Source organism: Abramis brama, assembly GCF_963993115.1.
Source record: "Abramis brama genome assembly, chromosome: 2".
Classification (NCBI taxonomy): Eukaryota; Metazoa; Chordata; class Actinopteri; order Cypriniformes; family Leuciscidae; genus Abramis; species Abramis brama.
The window spans coordinates 26035461-26049024 of NC_139964.1; the positions used below are offsets into that span (position 1 = coordinate 26035461).

The window sequence follows — 13564 nt, forward strand, 5'->3', positions numbered from 1 at the left end:
AGCACTTTCAAGGATTTCAAGCACCCTTACGAACCCTGACAGACGCGCTGCGAAGTTATACTACGTGAAAAAACTCGAGGCCCAGAGAGAAGGACATGAATAGTGGAATAAAGTCGTTATTTTGGGGGGGGTTTGCGCACAAAAAGTATTCTCGTCGCTTTATAAACTTAAGATTGAGCCACTGTAGTCACTTGGACTATATTAACGATGTCTTTAATACATTTTCTGGGCCAGCAAGTTATAGTGTCTTAGAAGCCTATGGAGGAGTGAGACAGCTCTCAGATTTCATCAAAAATATCTTAATTTGTGTTCTGAAGATGAACAAAGGTCTTACGGGGTTGAAACAACATGAGGGTGAGTAATTACTGACAGAATTTTCATTTTTGGGTGAACTAACCCTTTAAGGCTGATGTATTATGAGGCAAAAAATTAAGTGATAAGAAAGTAGTTTATTAACCTTAGATATTTGCGTTGTCAAAGCTCTGCCAGCATCTTAACAGAAATATGCATGTTCTTCACAATTATATTCTTATAACAAAAAGGGTCATAGTAATTCTGCTTTACAGTGTCTAATCAACTGACTCGTTGTGATTTCTCATGTGAATATTAAGGTTATATTTTCACTGTAAAACCCTTTCCACATTGAGAACAGATGAAGGGCTTCACTCCAGTGTGAACACGTGACGTTTACACCGTGTCCTAACTACACGCGACGCGATACAATTCCAGCGACAGGCAGTGTGTCTGTCCACACTAGACGCGACGCGACTGAGAGACGCCAAAACGTCAATCAAAAATCACAGCCAATCAGAACAGCGTGTGGGCGGAGTCTCTCTGTGAAAGCGCACTGCTGTCCCTCACTCGCATTGACAATGGGTAAGGACATAATCAAATCAAGAAATAATATTATTAAAAATCAAAACATTAACAAAATATACTCAGTGACTAATTTTGTTATGAAGTACAGTTGTATGTTTGCATAGAATTCAGTTTGAACACTATATAATTTGCTTTCAAAATCTGAGGTAGCCTAAATTATCCATTATCGCTTGTGGCACAGTGACCTATTTTTAACTAAAAATAAATAATTTGTACTCATAGCCAGTGTCATTTTTTCCATATGACAATCAGTTTATTCGATCTGAGATTATTAATGACCAAAAAGATTACAAATTAGATTAATGAATACGAAATATCGCATTCATTATTTCCCCCATTTAGGTCCGAGGTTCAGGCGAGAGCTCTGGAGGAGGAAGAGAGTAGTGGCCTTTCTTTTATTACAGGGGAGGAAGACAAGGATGTGGGTGCATCCAATAAATCAAAGAAGAGCAGAGCAAGGGGCCTATCACAACCTGGTGCAGGAACTTTTCCTGGACAAGGCACGTTTTTTAAATTATTTTCGTATGTCCTCCACTGATATGGAGAATGTGCTGTCCTATGTTGGGAAGGACCTGAGGAAGCAGACCACATCATACCGTGTTCCAGTTGAGCCACAACAGCGTCTTGCTGTAACACTAAGGTAAGTAAAATACACTGTACTGTTGTTTTATTTTTACCAAATTGTCAAAGAAGCTGTCTTAAGTGGCTTATATGCCAAGAAAGTCTATGTAAAAGCACTTTTTTTGTAGTTAAATGCAAATGTTTTTATTGTCTTTACTGTTATTAGGTGAATGCCTTAAACACAATTTATATATATATATATATATATATATATATATATATATATATATATTTATATTTATATATATATAATGACATTAGTAAGATAAATATATTGCAATTCCATTTGGGGGCACAAATAATGATGACATTATACAAGACTAGTCAATTGATGACTGTGCATAGAAGAAACAACTATAAAGAAAAAAAAAATCTGTAAAGTAGTTTATTTCATAGTAACTGGTGTAAAATTGCTCAATACAATTTTTTTTCATCAACCTTATAAAAGACCACACAAATGTGCTTCAACATAGCCTTTACAAAAACAAAACAAACAATATAAAATAGTTCATAGTTTGTGACAAACTTGGAAATTATATATGAACAGTATGCTGCAAAATTAGTTTTGTTCACATATGACGCTGTAAACAGTATATTTGGTTGTGCACATGGGAGAAACTGTACACATAAACCTTGTAAAAGAAACATCAACCTTATAAAAGACCACACAAATTTGCTTCAACATAGCCTTTACAAAAACAAAACAAACAATCAAAAAAATCAAACACCAGTAGTAGACAGTAGTCCAGTAGTTTTTAGTTTGTGACAAACTTGAAAAATTATATATGAACAGTATGCTGCAAAATTAAGAAATGAAAACTGGGTGTAAACCCTCAAGACATTTTGAACATCAATGAAATATTGAAATAAGATTAAACTACTCAAACATGTAGTCTTCAAAACAAAGTCTTTGTGTCTGCTTGGGTGTCAGTCTGTGTGAGTGGTCTGCGTGCTTCTACGTGTGTGCACCTCTGTGTGTGTGTCTGTACACAAATATATATATATATATATATATATATATACACATACATACATACATACATATTATATATATATATATATATAATGTGTGTGTGTGTGTGTGTGTGTGTCAGAACTTAACTGTGTAAATTTCCCCAGCTATGCTGTGATGGTAGGGCTGAAAAAATAGGATGATTTGGCAGGCTGTGTGTATGATTACCGGTAAGCATGTAGTTGTGAGGTTCCACGTGGTATTGAGGTGCAAACTGATTAGTAGACATAGGCCTGGACATTTGCTGCTGCTCCTCCTCCCAGTTGACAATGAGTGACATTAATTTGACTTTTAATTGCCCTTTATTTACCGTTATTTTTCTCATCTCGGGTGCTAAACTCAATAAAAAAAGTTCATCGGGATCTTCATGAGGCATTGGCTGCTGAAGAAATTTGTACAGCTCTGCGGTGTCCACTTGTGCAGCTGACCTCCTCTTCTTTATCTGACCTCCTCTTCTAGGTTTTGATGTTGCATTTTCTTGCTCGTCTTCTGTCATGGTGTACTCTCTCTCACTTCCTCTTTCTCCTTCATCTGTTGAATGTTCTCTGTCTTTATTTTCTCCATCATCTTGTTCTTCACATGCAAATTCATTGGTGTGACTGAAGTCATCCAAGTTGCTCCTTGTCCTGAGGAAAACAAATAATAACAAATAATAAAATACCCTAAATTAAATAATAAAAATGCAATGTTTGAACTAACATATGACAGAAATGTTGTAGTTTGATAACAAAGAATCTTACATTCTTGGCTGAATATATGGCAAAAGGAATGTCATACAGTGATAGTATTTCCATTCCTTTTGTGTAGTTGCCCCTGAACCACTCGGTGGGCGTGGTCTGCTTGTGATTCTCACAAATGTGTCTCTTAGATTTTTCCACTTGGACTTAAGTGTTTCATAATCTATAAAACAAACACAAATGCATTATTCACAAACTCAAACAATGTGTTTTTTATTCACAGGTATTTGGCAACAGGAGACTCGATGCACAGTCTGGCGTACTGCTACCGTCTCGGAGTCCAGACAGTGTCCGACTGTATCAAAGAGACATGTAGGGCCATTGAAGAACAAATGTTGCCAATCTATCTCCCAAAACCGACAAAGGAAATGTGGGAGGACATAGCTTTGTCCTTTGAAAATCGGTGGGATTTTCCCAACTGCATTGGGGCACTAGATGGGAAACACATCTACATCACTGCTCCGCCAAAATCTGGAAGCCTTTTTTACAACTATAAAGGCTCCTTTTCAATAGTTCTCCTTGCCCTTGTTGACGCCAACTATAAATTCATCGCAATCCAGGTTGGTGATTTTGGAAAGAGCAGTGATGGAGGGGTCTACAGCAACTCCACACTAGGCAGAGGAATGAAGGAGAAGACACTAAGTGTTCCTGAGGAAAAGTGTTTGCCTGGTGCTGAGGACCTGGGAAGACTTCCCTACGTGATGGTTGGAGATGCTGCATTCCCTCTCAAGCCCTACTTAATGAGACCCTACCCAGGGAAGAATCTAGAGAGAAGAAAGGCAAATTTCAATTACCGCCTCAGCAGAGCCCGAATGACAGTGGAAAAGGCATTCGGCATACTATCCTCACGCTGGCGAATTTTCCACAGAGACATTAACTTGATGCCCGAGACCACAGACACCATGATTGTTGTGACATGCATTCTGCACAACATGCTGACACACCCAGGTGAAGCAGAACACTGGCTCAGAGAGGCATCTGAAGACGTGTCCTTGAGGGGGCTGACTGAACGCCCCAACAGAGGAAGCATGGAAGCATCAAATGTGCGAGAGAAGTTTGCGGATTACTTCAGCTCTCAGGCAGGAATGCTTGTTTCTGATCAATAAATTTGAAAACATCCAAATGTAGTTCTTGGAGCCGCTCTAAAAATGTGTTATATCAAACACTTGGAATTGATGCAAATCTGATTGCTGTAAACTTCCATGATTTAACTTACTCTTGTGGTATCTTTATTTAATTTTAATTTATCCAGTTCAGAATAAAATGGCTTAATTTCTGCTGATCTGTTTTGTACTGTCTTTAATCCATGCACATTTTGGATATATTTCTGCCACTAGCTTAAGATTTGAATCAGCATGGGAAAACATAATGCTATGCATTAACGTTACACAGTACATAATTAAAAAAATATTGACCTACACGCCATGGTAAACTACTATATGTTAGTTAAAATCATTAATAACTATTAACATTGCATTACATACAGTACCAGTCAAAAGTTTGGAAACACTACTATTTTTAATGCTTTTGCAAGAAGTCTCTTATGCTCATCAAGCCTGCAGTTAAAAACAAACAAAAAAACAGTAATATTATGAAATATTATTACAATTTAAAATAATGATTTCTATTCTAAATAAATACAGTTCTTTTTAACTTTTTATTCATCAAATAATCCTGAAAAAAGTATCTCAGGTTATAAAAAAATATTAAGCAGCACAACTGTTTCCAACATTGATCATAAATCATCATATTAGAATGATTTCTGAAGGATCATAAGACACCAAAGTCTGGATTACTTGCTGATGAAAATTCAGCTTTGCATCACAAAAATAAATTACATTTTAAAGTATATTAAAAAAGAGAACCATTATTTTAAATTGTAATAATATTTCATAATATTACTGTTTGTTTTTTTTTTTTATATATAACTGCAGGCTTGATGAGCATAAGAGACTTCTTTCAAAAGCATTAAAAATAGTAGTGTTTCCAAAACTTTTGACTGGTACTGTATATATAAAATATTGGTCAGTACAGAGAGATGTTAAAAATGTGGTCTGTTGGTGTGTCTTCTCCACGAATAGAGTTGCTAACTAGAGAAGCTGCACTGAGGACAGTGTATGCTATGTGCCACAGGTGAGTATAGTAGATTGTCTGGAGTGACACCCCTGGATACAGGGATACAAATCGTCGTGCCTATTCACTCTACTTTACATTGAAAATAAAGCGGAATTTATTTTACACAGGATGATGCTTCATTAGTATATAGCTAATAGCTACATGCTACATTCGTTCATTCATTCGTTCATTCATTCATTCACTAGCTGTAGATTAAAGTCTAAACTTAACTTACCTTGTGTATGCAATGCTTCAGCTATGCTTCTCCAGACGGAATCCTTTTTCCTGATGTCTTTGTGGAATTTGTGGGATTTATCGTATAGAATTGAATGCCTTTGAACTTCGACAATCAGTTTCTCATCGTCCATGTTTGATGATTAATTATTCATGACACGCAGAACTTCCATCCAATGAGATCTCTGTGTGGGTGGATCTATCAGCCGCGAAATAGGAACCGTTTCTAAATTAGAAACGTCGCGTGTCGCCGTCGCGCCTGGTTAGGACAAAAACTCTGATTAACATGGAAAAGATACCTTTTATCGCGTGTCGCGGCGTCGCGTCGCGTGTAGTTAGGACACGGTGTTAAGGTGTCCTTGTTCTGTGACACTCTTTCCACACTGAGAGTACGTGAAGGGCTTCACTCCAGTGTGAACGCTCATGACGTTGAAGATGTCCTTGTTGTGTGAAACTCATTCCACACTGAGTGCAGTTGAAAGGCTTCTCTCCAGTGTGAATTCTTGTGTGATTCTCAAGGTTTCCTTTCACTGTAAAACTCTTTCCACACTGAAGGCAGGTGAAAGGCTTCTCTCCACTGTGAATTCTCATGTGAATCTCTAGGCTTTGCTTCATTGTGAAACTCTTTCCACACAGAAGGCAGGTGAATGGCTTCTCTCCAGTGTGAACTCTCATGTGATTCTCAAGGTTTCCTTTCACTGTGAAACTCTTTCCACACTCAGAGCAGTTGAAAGGCTTCTCTCCGGTGTGAATTCTTATGTGATTTTCAAGGTTTCCTTTCACTGTGAAACTCTTTCCACACAGAGAACAGTTGAATGGCTTCTCTCCGGTGTGAATTCTCATGTGAATTTCAAGTCTTTGTTTGGCTGTGAAACTCTTTCCACACTCAGAGCAGTTGAAGGGCTTCTCTCCAGTGTGAATTCTTATGTGATTTTCAAGGTTTCCTTTCACTGTGAAACTCTTTTCACAGAGAGAACAGTTGAATGGCTTCTCGCCCGTGTGAATTCTCTTGTGAATTTTAAGTCTTTGTTTGGCTGTGAAACTCTTTCCACACTGAGGGCAGGTGAACGGCTTCTCTCCAGTGTGAATTCTCATGTGCTGTTCAAGGTTTTCTTGCTCTGTGAAATGCATCCCACATTGATGGCAAATGACAGAATCTTCTGTCAGATCTAAAATGAACATTAAAAGATCAATGTCAAAATCAGTCCAAGCACAATAAAGCTGTGATAATTCTAGATCTGCAAAAAAATCTTCACTTTGGGCGACTAAATAATGTCTATCATTAGCCATTAGCTATCTTAAACCCGGCGCAACACCGCGCCAGGCGCAAGTGTTTTTTGCTAGTATCATTTTCACCTCCAGCGCCACGTTGTTAAATAGCAAATGCTCTCTGGAGAAGTGTTCAGTCTTTCCACTATCAAATTCCGCCATGTGAATAGCAAATCCGCCATGGCGCGAGCGCAACTGGCTTTTAAAGGGAATGGAAGATGAGACTCTGGTTGGGTTATTATTATGACGTTACGCCCAAAACACACCCATTACTCATTAACCCTCTGAGGTCTGAGCTGTTTTCTGGGCCCTGGAGGTGTTCTGACATGCTCTGACATTTCTGGTTATTTCTGTTACTTGTGACATTTTCATGGCTAAAGTCTAATTACACTGTATTCAGCACAAACTCTGCTACAATAATATATCAGCAGCATGTATGTAAAAGTTTGTAGTTTTGAGATAATGACATTTATGCGTGGTTTTTGAAAATACAAAAAAAAATTCTCACTGAAATAAGGCCATGAAACCCATACTGATTATTTCTTCACAAGACTTTTGAAAATTGTATGACGTAGCCTAGAATATTTGCTGCAAAACTATGTGAAAATCACCCTGACTGCTCATTCAGATAAGACAATATATTGATTTAAAAATTTTACGACGTGTTTTGTGTGAAAAAGCCTTATGCGAGAGCTCATTAATATGTAAGCTTTTCTCACCTGAGAAAGACAAAGAACCTCCCCTAACGGCCCTATTAGGAGCTATCAGGCCCCTATCATTCTGAGCAACCTTGCACAATACTGTAAATGAGGAGATTTAAAAAATAATGGCTTTTAAATTGTTTGGATTTATTTACAACACAACATAATCCAAAGATACACAACAAATGCCAAAAAAGCACTTCAAAGACAGAGACCTTTGTGCCATTCCTAAAAACATTGTACATACCTTTCATTTCCAAGATTTTCACTTTACCATGTTCACGTACTGAGACTCATGTGAATGTTGAAGTCCTCAGTGGCATCTGGGACCTGAAAAAAAAAAAAGTGAACATACTGATATCAAGAGAAAGGCCTGCATGATTTTGGAAATAAATATTAGATTTTTCTGGTTAAAATTGCTTTTTAAAATTCCTTTTTAAAATTCACAGAATACACACACACACACACGTTTCCAACGATATATAATATAATGAACACCAGGTTTGTTGTGCCTTGTAGGCATAAGGTATATGCGCAGTGCGGATAAAATAATAATAACAATAAATAACCTATAGCAGCCTATAAATCTTCCAAAAGAAGCTAGAGAAAAATATATTGATTATCATGTTACTTCAAATGTTTCCATCCGTTATGATGATATGAAATGAGATAATAATAAAAACATGAAGCCGTTTGGTGCGTTTTGCTTTCATCCAAAATATGATACATTCAAACGCGATCGCTTGCAAAATATGATGCATTCAAACGCGATCGCTTGCAAAATATGATACATTCAAACGCGATCACTCTCAAATATAAAACATTATGGTTACCATAAACATATCTATGTTTGAGCAGATATCCACAAACACAGTAAACACATATGATACATTCAAACGCGATCGCTTGCAAAATATGATACATTCAAACGCGATCGCTTGCAAAATATGATACATTCAAACGCGATCACTCTCAAATATAAAACATTATGGTTACCATAAACATATCTATGTTTGAGCAGATATCCACAAACACAGTAAACACGGGTCTAAATATTATAATATTCCCCATATATCTAGCAACAGTTCAGCTGCAACGTGACATTTATGCAACAATAACAAACTAGGCTATGTAAGAATTTCTTACCTTATCTTTCTTGTCTTCAAATCGCGTTCTTCTTCTTCTGAGGTAGCCTAAATCCAATGTAAGCTCAGGCACGTCTTTCAAACTCGACGAAAAGTGAAGTGAAGTGTTTTGTTGTTGAGGTAACGAGCGCGTTCGCGTTCCATGTGGAGATTTGCATGTGAATATCTTTTGCGCGAGTAGGCGTGGCCAAATTAACTGTAATGAGCAAGCGTTTGAGAAGCTGGACATCTTGTTGGTTTTATACAAATTACTTAAACAGAGAATATTTGTTTTCGTTTTGAATCCGATCATTTAAAAGTACACACTTAAATGTTTATAAAGGTATATGGCTCATAAATGTGTGACAAGTATTCGCTGAGTTTTGTTTCAGTTTATAGACGTGCTCAAGAAAAAAAAGTTCACCGCGACGGAGAGGCAGAAAGCACACCCTGTTTATTTTCTTTATTTTACAAAAGCACAATGTTTTGATTTGATTGTAAGTGGACACATACAAAAGGAGAAATATCACAGATTCTTTTTTTATATTTCTTTTTTCTGTATGACCATAAATGATGGAGTAATTTAAGTTTATAGTGCTACAATGTGGAGAAAATCCGGCAAAACGCGTCGGCGCGTTTGTCGACCTCAGAGGGTTAATATGTACAACCCTTTTAGACCATGCGCCGGGTGCGCCGACCATTTTTCCCATCGTTAAACTAGCAAAAGTGGATTCGGACCCAAACTGAACTACAAATCTGTGTTGTACTTTCCTGTCAAATTACCAGAGTACATTTGGAATTATTCAGCTTTTAAGAACAAGCAGAAGATTTGTCGGTTTCTCCGGTAGTGGGCGGAACTAATACTAACGACAATCTCATTGGCTGGCGTTCAACCCTGTTTTGATTTCAGCCAATCAGTTCGAGCAAAAGCTGACAACGTGATTAATATTAACGAACCCAGCAGCTCATCAATCCTTAGTGCGTTGTGTGTTGTAATTAGTAGTATTATTATAAACTTTTTATAATAATTACTATTTTCTACCTAACCCTAAACCCACACTGAATGGCCAACAATATCTTAAGCACCACTACCAGTCCTAAGTTCAGTTAAAATGACAAATATGCATGCATACATGGTTACCATGTTTTAGTTCTAATTACTAAAGTTCTATCATTAAATAGGGCTTGATTATCATTATCGTAATATCATAATATAACGCTTGATTGACTGATGTTAAGAGTGCGTTGAGATGTTTAGCATCTGTACGTTCTGTGCCATTTTACAAAGATAAGCTGATTTGGTGGAATAAATATAAAATAGTCTATCAGTCTGGCGAGTAAACTAAAAAATTTACAAGCCAATGGCAATTCTATTGCCAAGGTGTGCGTAGAGGGTTGTGTAAGTTAAATGGTTAGTTCTCCCAAAAATGAAATTTCTGTCATTAATTACTCACCCTCATGTCGTTCCTAACCCGCAAGACCGTTCATCTTCACTCGGGCTGCACGATTAATCGCAATTAACATGAAATCGTGCCTAAACCGATTTGGCTTATCATGATTATAAAATAATCGCAAAAGCTGCAATTGTTTTTTATGCGCAGCTTGTCACTTGTGACGTACGGCTCTGTGATCAGTGGTAAACGCTGCTCCATCTGAAAGCACTGCGAGTTTGAGTCACTTATAACATGCATTTGAAAAAGCAACACGCGTCAAACATCTTTTCCAACTTGAGAAGCATTTATGAACCTCTTGACCAACAAGTGTCAACATTTAATAACATGTTTTTACTCAGAGCTGTGCTGCACTGACAAGCTGCACATAAAATAATCGCAGCCTTTGCCAAATTGCGTGCGGTTTCATTTCGATGAATCGTGCAGCCCTAATCGTCAGAACACAAATTAAGATATTTTTGATGAAATCTGAGAGGTTTCTGAGCCAGCCATAGGCATCAACATCATTGCAACTTTCAAGGCCCAGAAAGATAGTAAAGACATAGTTAAAATAGTCCATGTAACTCCAGTGGTTCAAATGCAATGTTATGAAGCAATGAGAATACTTTGTGCCCAAAAAAAGTAAAATGACGACTTTATTCAACAATCTCTTCTCTTCCATGTCAGTCTCTGACGCTATTCGTGTAGTAACAGCAGTACAGAGCTTCCTGGTTCTATGTTAGAACGCTGGCTCTGTTTTATTCAAGAGATTGTTGAATAAAGTCGTTATTTTGGGGGGGGGTTGAACCACTGTAGTCACATGGACTATTTTAACGATTTCTTTACTACCTTTCTGGGCCTTGAAAGTGGTGATTACGTTACAGTCTATGAAGGGATCTCAAACCTCTCGGATTTCATCAAAAATATCTTAATTTGTGTTCCGAAGATGAACGAAGGTCTTACGGGTTTGGAACGACATGAGTGCGAGTAATGACAGAAATTTAATTTTTGGGTGAACTAACCCTTTAAGGTAGCAATCAAGCGACGCGAATGTACCATGCTATGATGCTCTTGAATCGAAATCCCTATGGAGCTATTCACACCAGGCGTGATCAATCGTGGCCCATCAAATCAAGAGTTTTCAGGAAGGGAGAAGAGAATGGGTGTTGAGATTTTGTTATCATTGTGTCTGAGAACAGATTTGTTCTCACATGTTTACATCATATTTCTTTTTACAGAATATAATTTCTATTCATTTTCCACCCAGTTTTCTTCTGGGTGCATGTGTGTTGAGTCAGAGTGCACTCATTCACTTTAGATCTATCTATCATATTACGTAATCATAACTCCTGCCCATCCAGATGACAACGTCCTGTATACTTCCGAGTTCTGTGCATAAACAATTAAAGGACAAGTTTGGTATTTTACACTTAAAGCCCTGTTTACAGATAGTTTCTGATGAAATAGAACGGTTAAGATTAAAATTTGGACACATGCTGCTGTCCCGAGAATTTTAGGTTTATTTCGCTTTCCCCCCCACCTACAGAATGGCAGCCTATGGGCACTGGAACAATCCTTCATAAAACGCATTCAACTTTCGATTACAAAGACGTGAAACTCACCGAGTGGTCATGGGTGTTCACTGATATGCTCACACAAAAATCACTGCAAAAGAGTGCATTTTCTGTAAAGCTGCTTTGAAACGCTATGTATTGTGAAAAGTGCTATACAAATAATTGTGAATTGAATTGCCAAATGGAAAACAATATGAGATACATGCTTTCTCGGTTCAGTGCCACCTATCGTGCTGGTGTGAATTAGCCGAAGGCGATCAACTGATTCACGTTTGTTGGCGATTTGCTTAGTTTCATCACGTCGTGCTCAGTGTGAAAAGGCCTTTAGGCTCAATTTACACCAGAGACTAGCATCCATCTCACTTATATCTATTAATACAGGGGTTAACACAGGATCCGAAATGTTTTGTGATTTGATGACTGAAATCACATTTGTCACAAAACTTTACAGTATAATGTAATATGAACAAAATAAAAACGTTTCCATGGTTTGTGAAGAAACCATCTGTTTAAACCAGAACTTAAGACTCTGGAATACTTAAATAATAGATTTTTAAAAAAAGCTTTGTTCCTTTAATTATAATGTTTTTGCTCCTAGTTTCTCTACCCTGTTTTACCTGAATTCAATTGTTTTCAAACGGAGGAAGGCATCAGGCATTAGGCATTGTGTTGGGAAAACTTTTGTTTTTGACAAGAACAACTTTGTAAAATTGAGCATTATGTAAAATAGATATTTTAATGCTGCGTTTATTTTATTATTTTTCAAAAAGTGGCAATTTACCATTTTTCAGTAGATACTAACAAATATGAATGAAAAATCGCCGTTTCTGCAGCAATTGGATCTCTGGTTCAAATTTAGTCGGCTAATTTTAAAATGGATAATTTGTAGATTTGACAATTACCCAATTCTTTTAACTTAATTGATTCTTTGTAATTGAATCACCAAACTTACACTGTGTTTCATTCTTGCACTCTTCTGTTGTTATCCCGTCTGGTGTCTGTGTGGTCTTGTTGTTTTCATGCTGTTCAGTCTTCATCACTTGGAAATGTTCGATCCCGTTTATTTCACAGATCGCTCCATCAGTCATTTTGTTCATATCTTCTAATACAAATTACACAACCAAAACTGATAACTGGAATAAGCTGGAACTGAAATAGGCGCTTTCAAAACACTGATTTATGAAGCTCTGAAACTTCTTCTTCTTCTTCTTGTATTTTAATGGCGGTTGGCAAACCATTTAACGGTGCATTACCGCCACCAACTGGACTGGAGTGTGGAACGAGAGATTAAGCAGGAAAATAAATAAATAAATAAATAAATAAATAAATAATACTTATTAGACTCAGATTCTTTTAATTAATTCAGTTTCTTTAAGAAACCTAATTATATAACAGTATATCTGACCTGCTGTTTTCCCCAAGAGACCTGACAATGAGACGTCATGATGTTTTGCCTTCCGTAGTGACTGAAAGAGGTGCTCCCTATTAATATTATATTTCCTACACTGAAGAAGAACATGTTCCACTGTTTCTGGTTGATTACAATAAGTACATTTCCCAGTTGGGTGCTTACCTATTTTATACAATGAAAGGTTTAGACCTGTATGACCTATTCTCAGACGAGTTATTAAACTTTCTTCCCTCCGTTTCCAGCCCACCATCCTCCCAGCACCAACCTGTCTCTGTACATTATATAAATGCCTTCCAGTTTCACTGTTATCCCAATACCCATGCCAAACGGACTGTGCATTCTTCCTGATAATTGACTTGGCTTCTTCTTTATTTAATGGGGTTTTTAAGTCTACATGTTTAGTTTTGAGTGATCCTTTGGCCAGCATATCCACCTGCTCATTCCCCTCCACACCGAC

The 13564-nt window shown here is 37.2% G+C and overlaps 2 protein-coding genes across 2 annotated transcripts; one reads left to right on the forward strand and one right to left on the reverse strand.

Moving 5' to 3' along the window:
- Nucleotides 1-783: 783 nt before the first annotated feature.
- On the forward strand, nucleotides 784-4819 carry LOC311070626 (uncharacterized protein). Its single transcript, XM_084094611.1, has 3 exons — nucleotides 784-876; nucleotides 1222-1519; nucleotides 3473-4819. The coding sequence occupies exons 1-3, from the start codon at nucleotides 873-875 to the stop codon at nucleotides 4353-4355; spliced, it is 1185 nt and encodes a 394-aa protein (XP_083950737.1). The 5' UTR covers nucleotides 784-872; the 3' UTR covers nucleotides 4356-4819.
- On the reverse strand, nucleotides 1878-12899 carry LOC311070630 (uncharacterized protein). Its single transcript, XM_084094620.1, has 4 exons — nucleotides 12649-12899; nucleotides 5600-6767; nucleotides 3253-3412; nucleotides 1878-3138 (listed from the first exon to the last, which is right to left on the reverse strand). The coding sequence occupies exons 1-2, from the start codon at nucleotides 12791-12793 to the stop codon at nucleotides 5947-5949; spliced, it is 966 nt and encodes a 321-aa protein (XP_083950746.1). The 5' UTR covers nucleotides 12794-12899; the 3' UTR covers nucleotides 1878-3138; nucleotides 3253-3412; nucleotides 5600-5946.
- Nucleotides 12900-13564: the final 665 nt, after the last annotated feature.

Excerpts from the sequence above, each read along its gene's own strand:
- LOC311070626 (XM_084094611.1), top strand. Across the intron at positions 1,520-3,472 it reads CGTCTTGCTGTAACACTAAG|GTATTTGGCAACAGGAGACT; the intron begins GTAAGTAAAATA and ends TTTTATTCACAG.
- LOC311070630 (XM_084094620.1), bottom strand. The coding sequence starts at position 12,793 with ATGAACAAAATGACTGATGGAGCGATCTGTGAAATAAACGGGATCGAA. Across the intron at positions 6,768-12,648 it reads GTGCAAGAATGAAACACAGT|ATCTGACAGAAGATTCTGTC; the intron begins GTAAGTTTGGTG and ends TGTTCATTTTAG.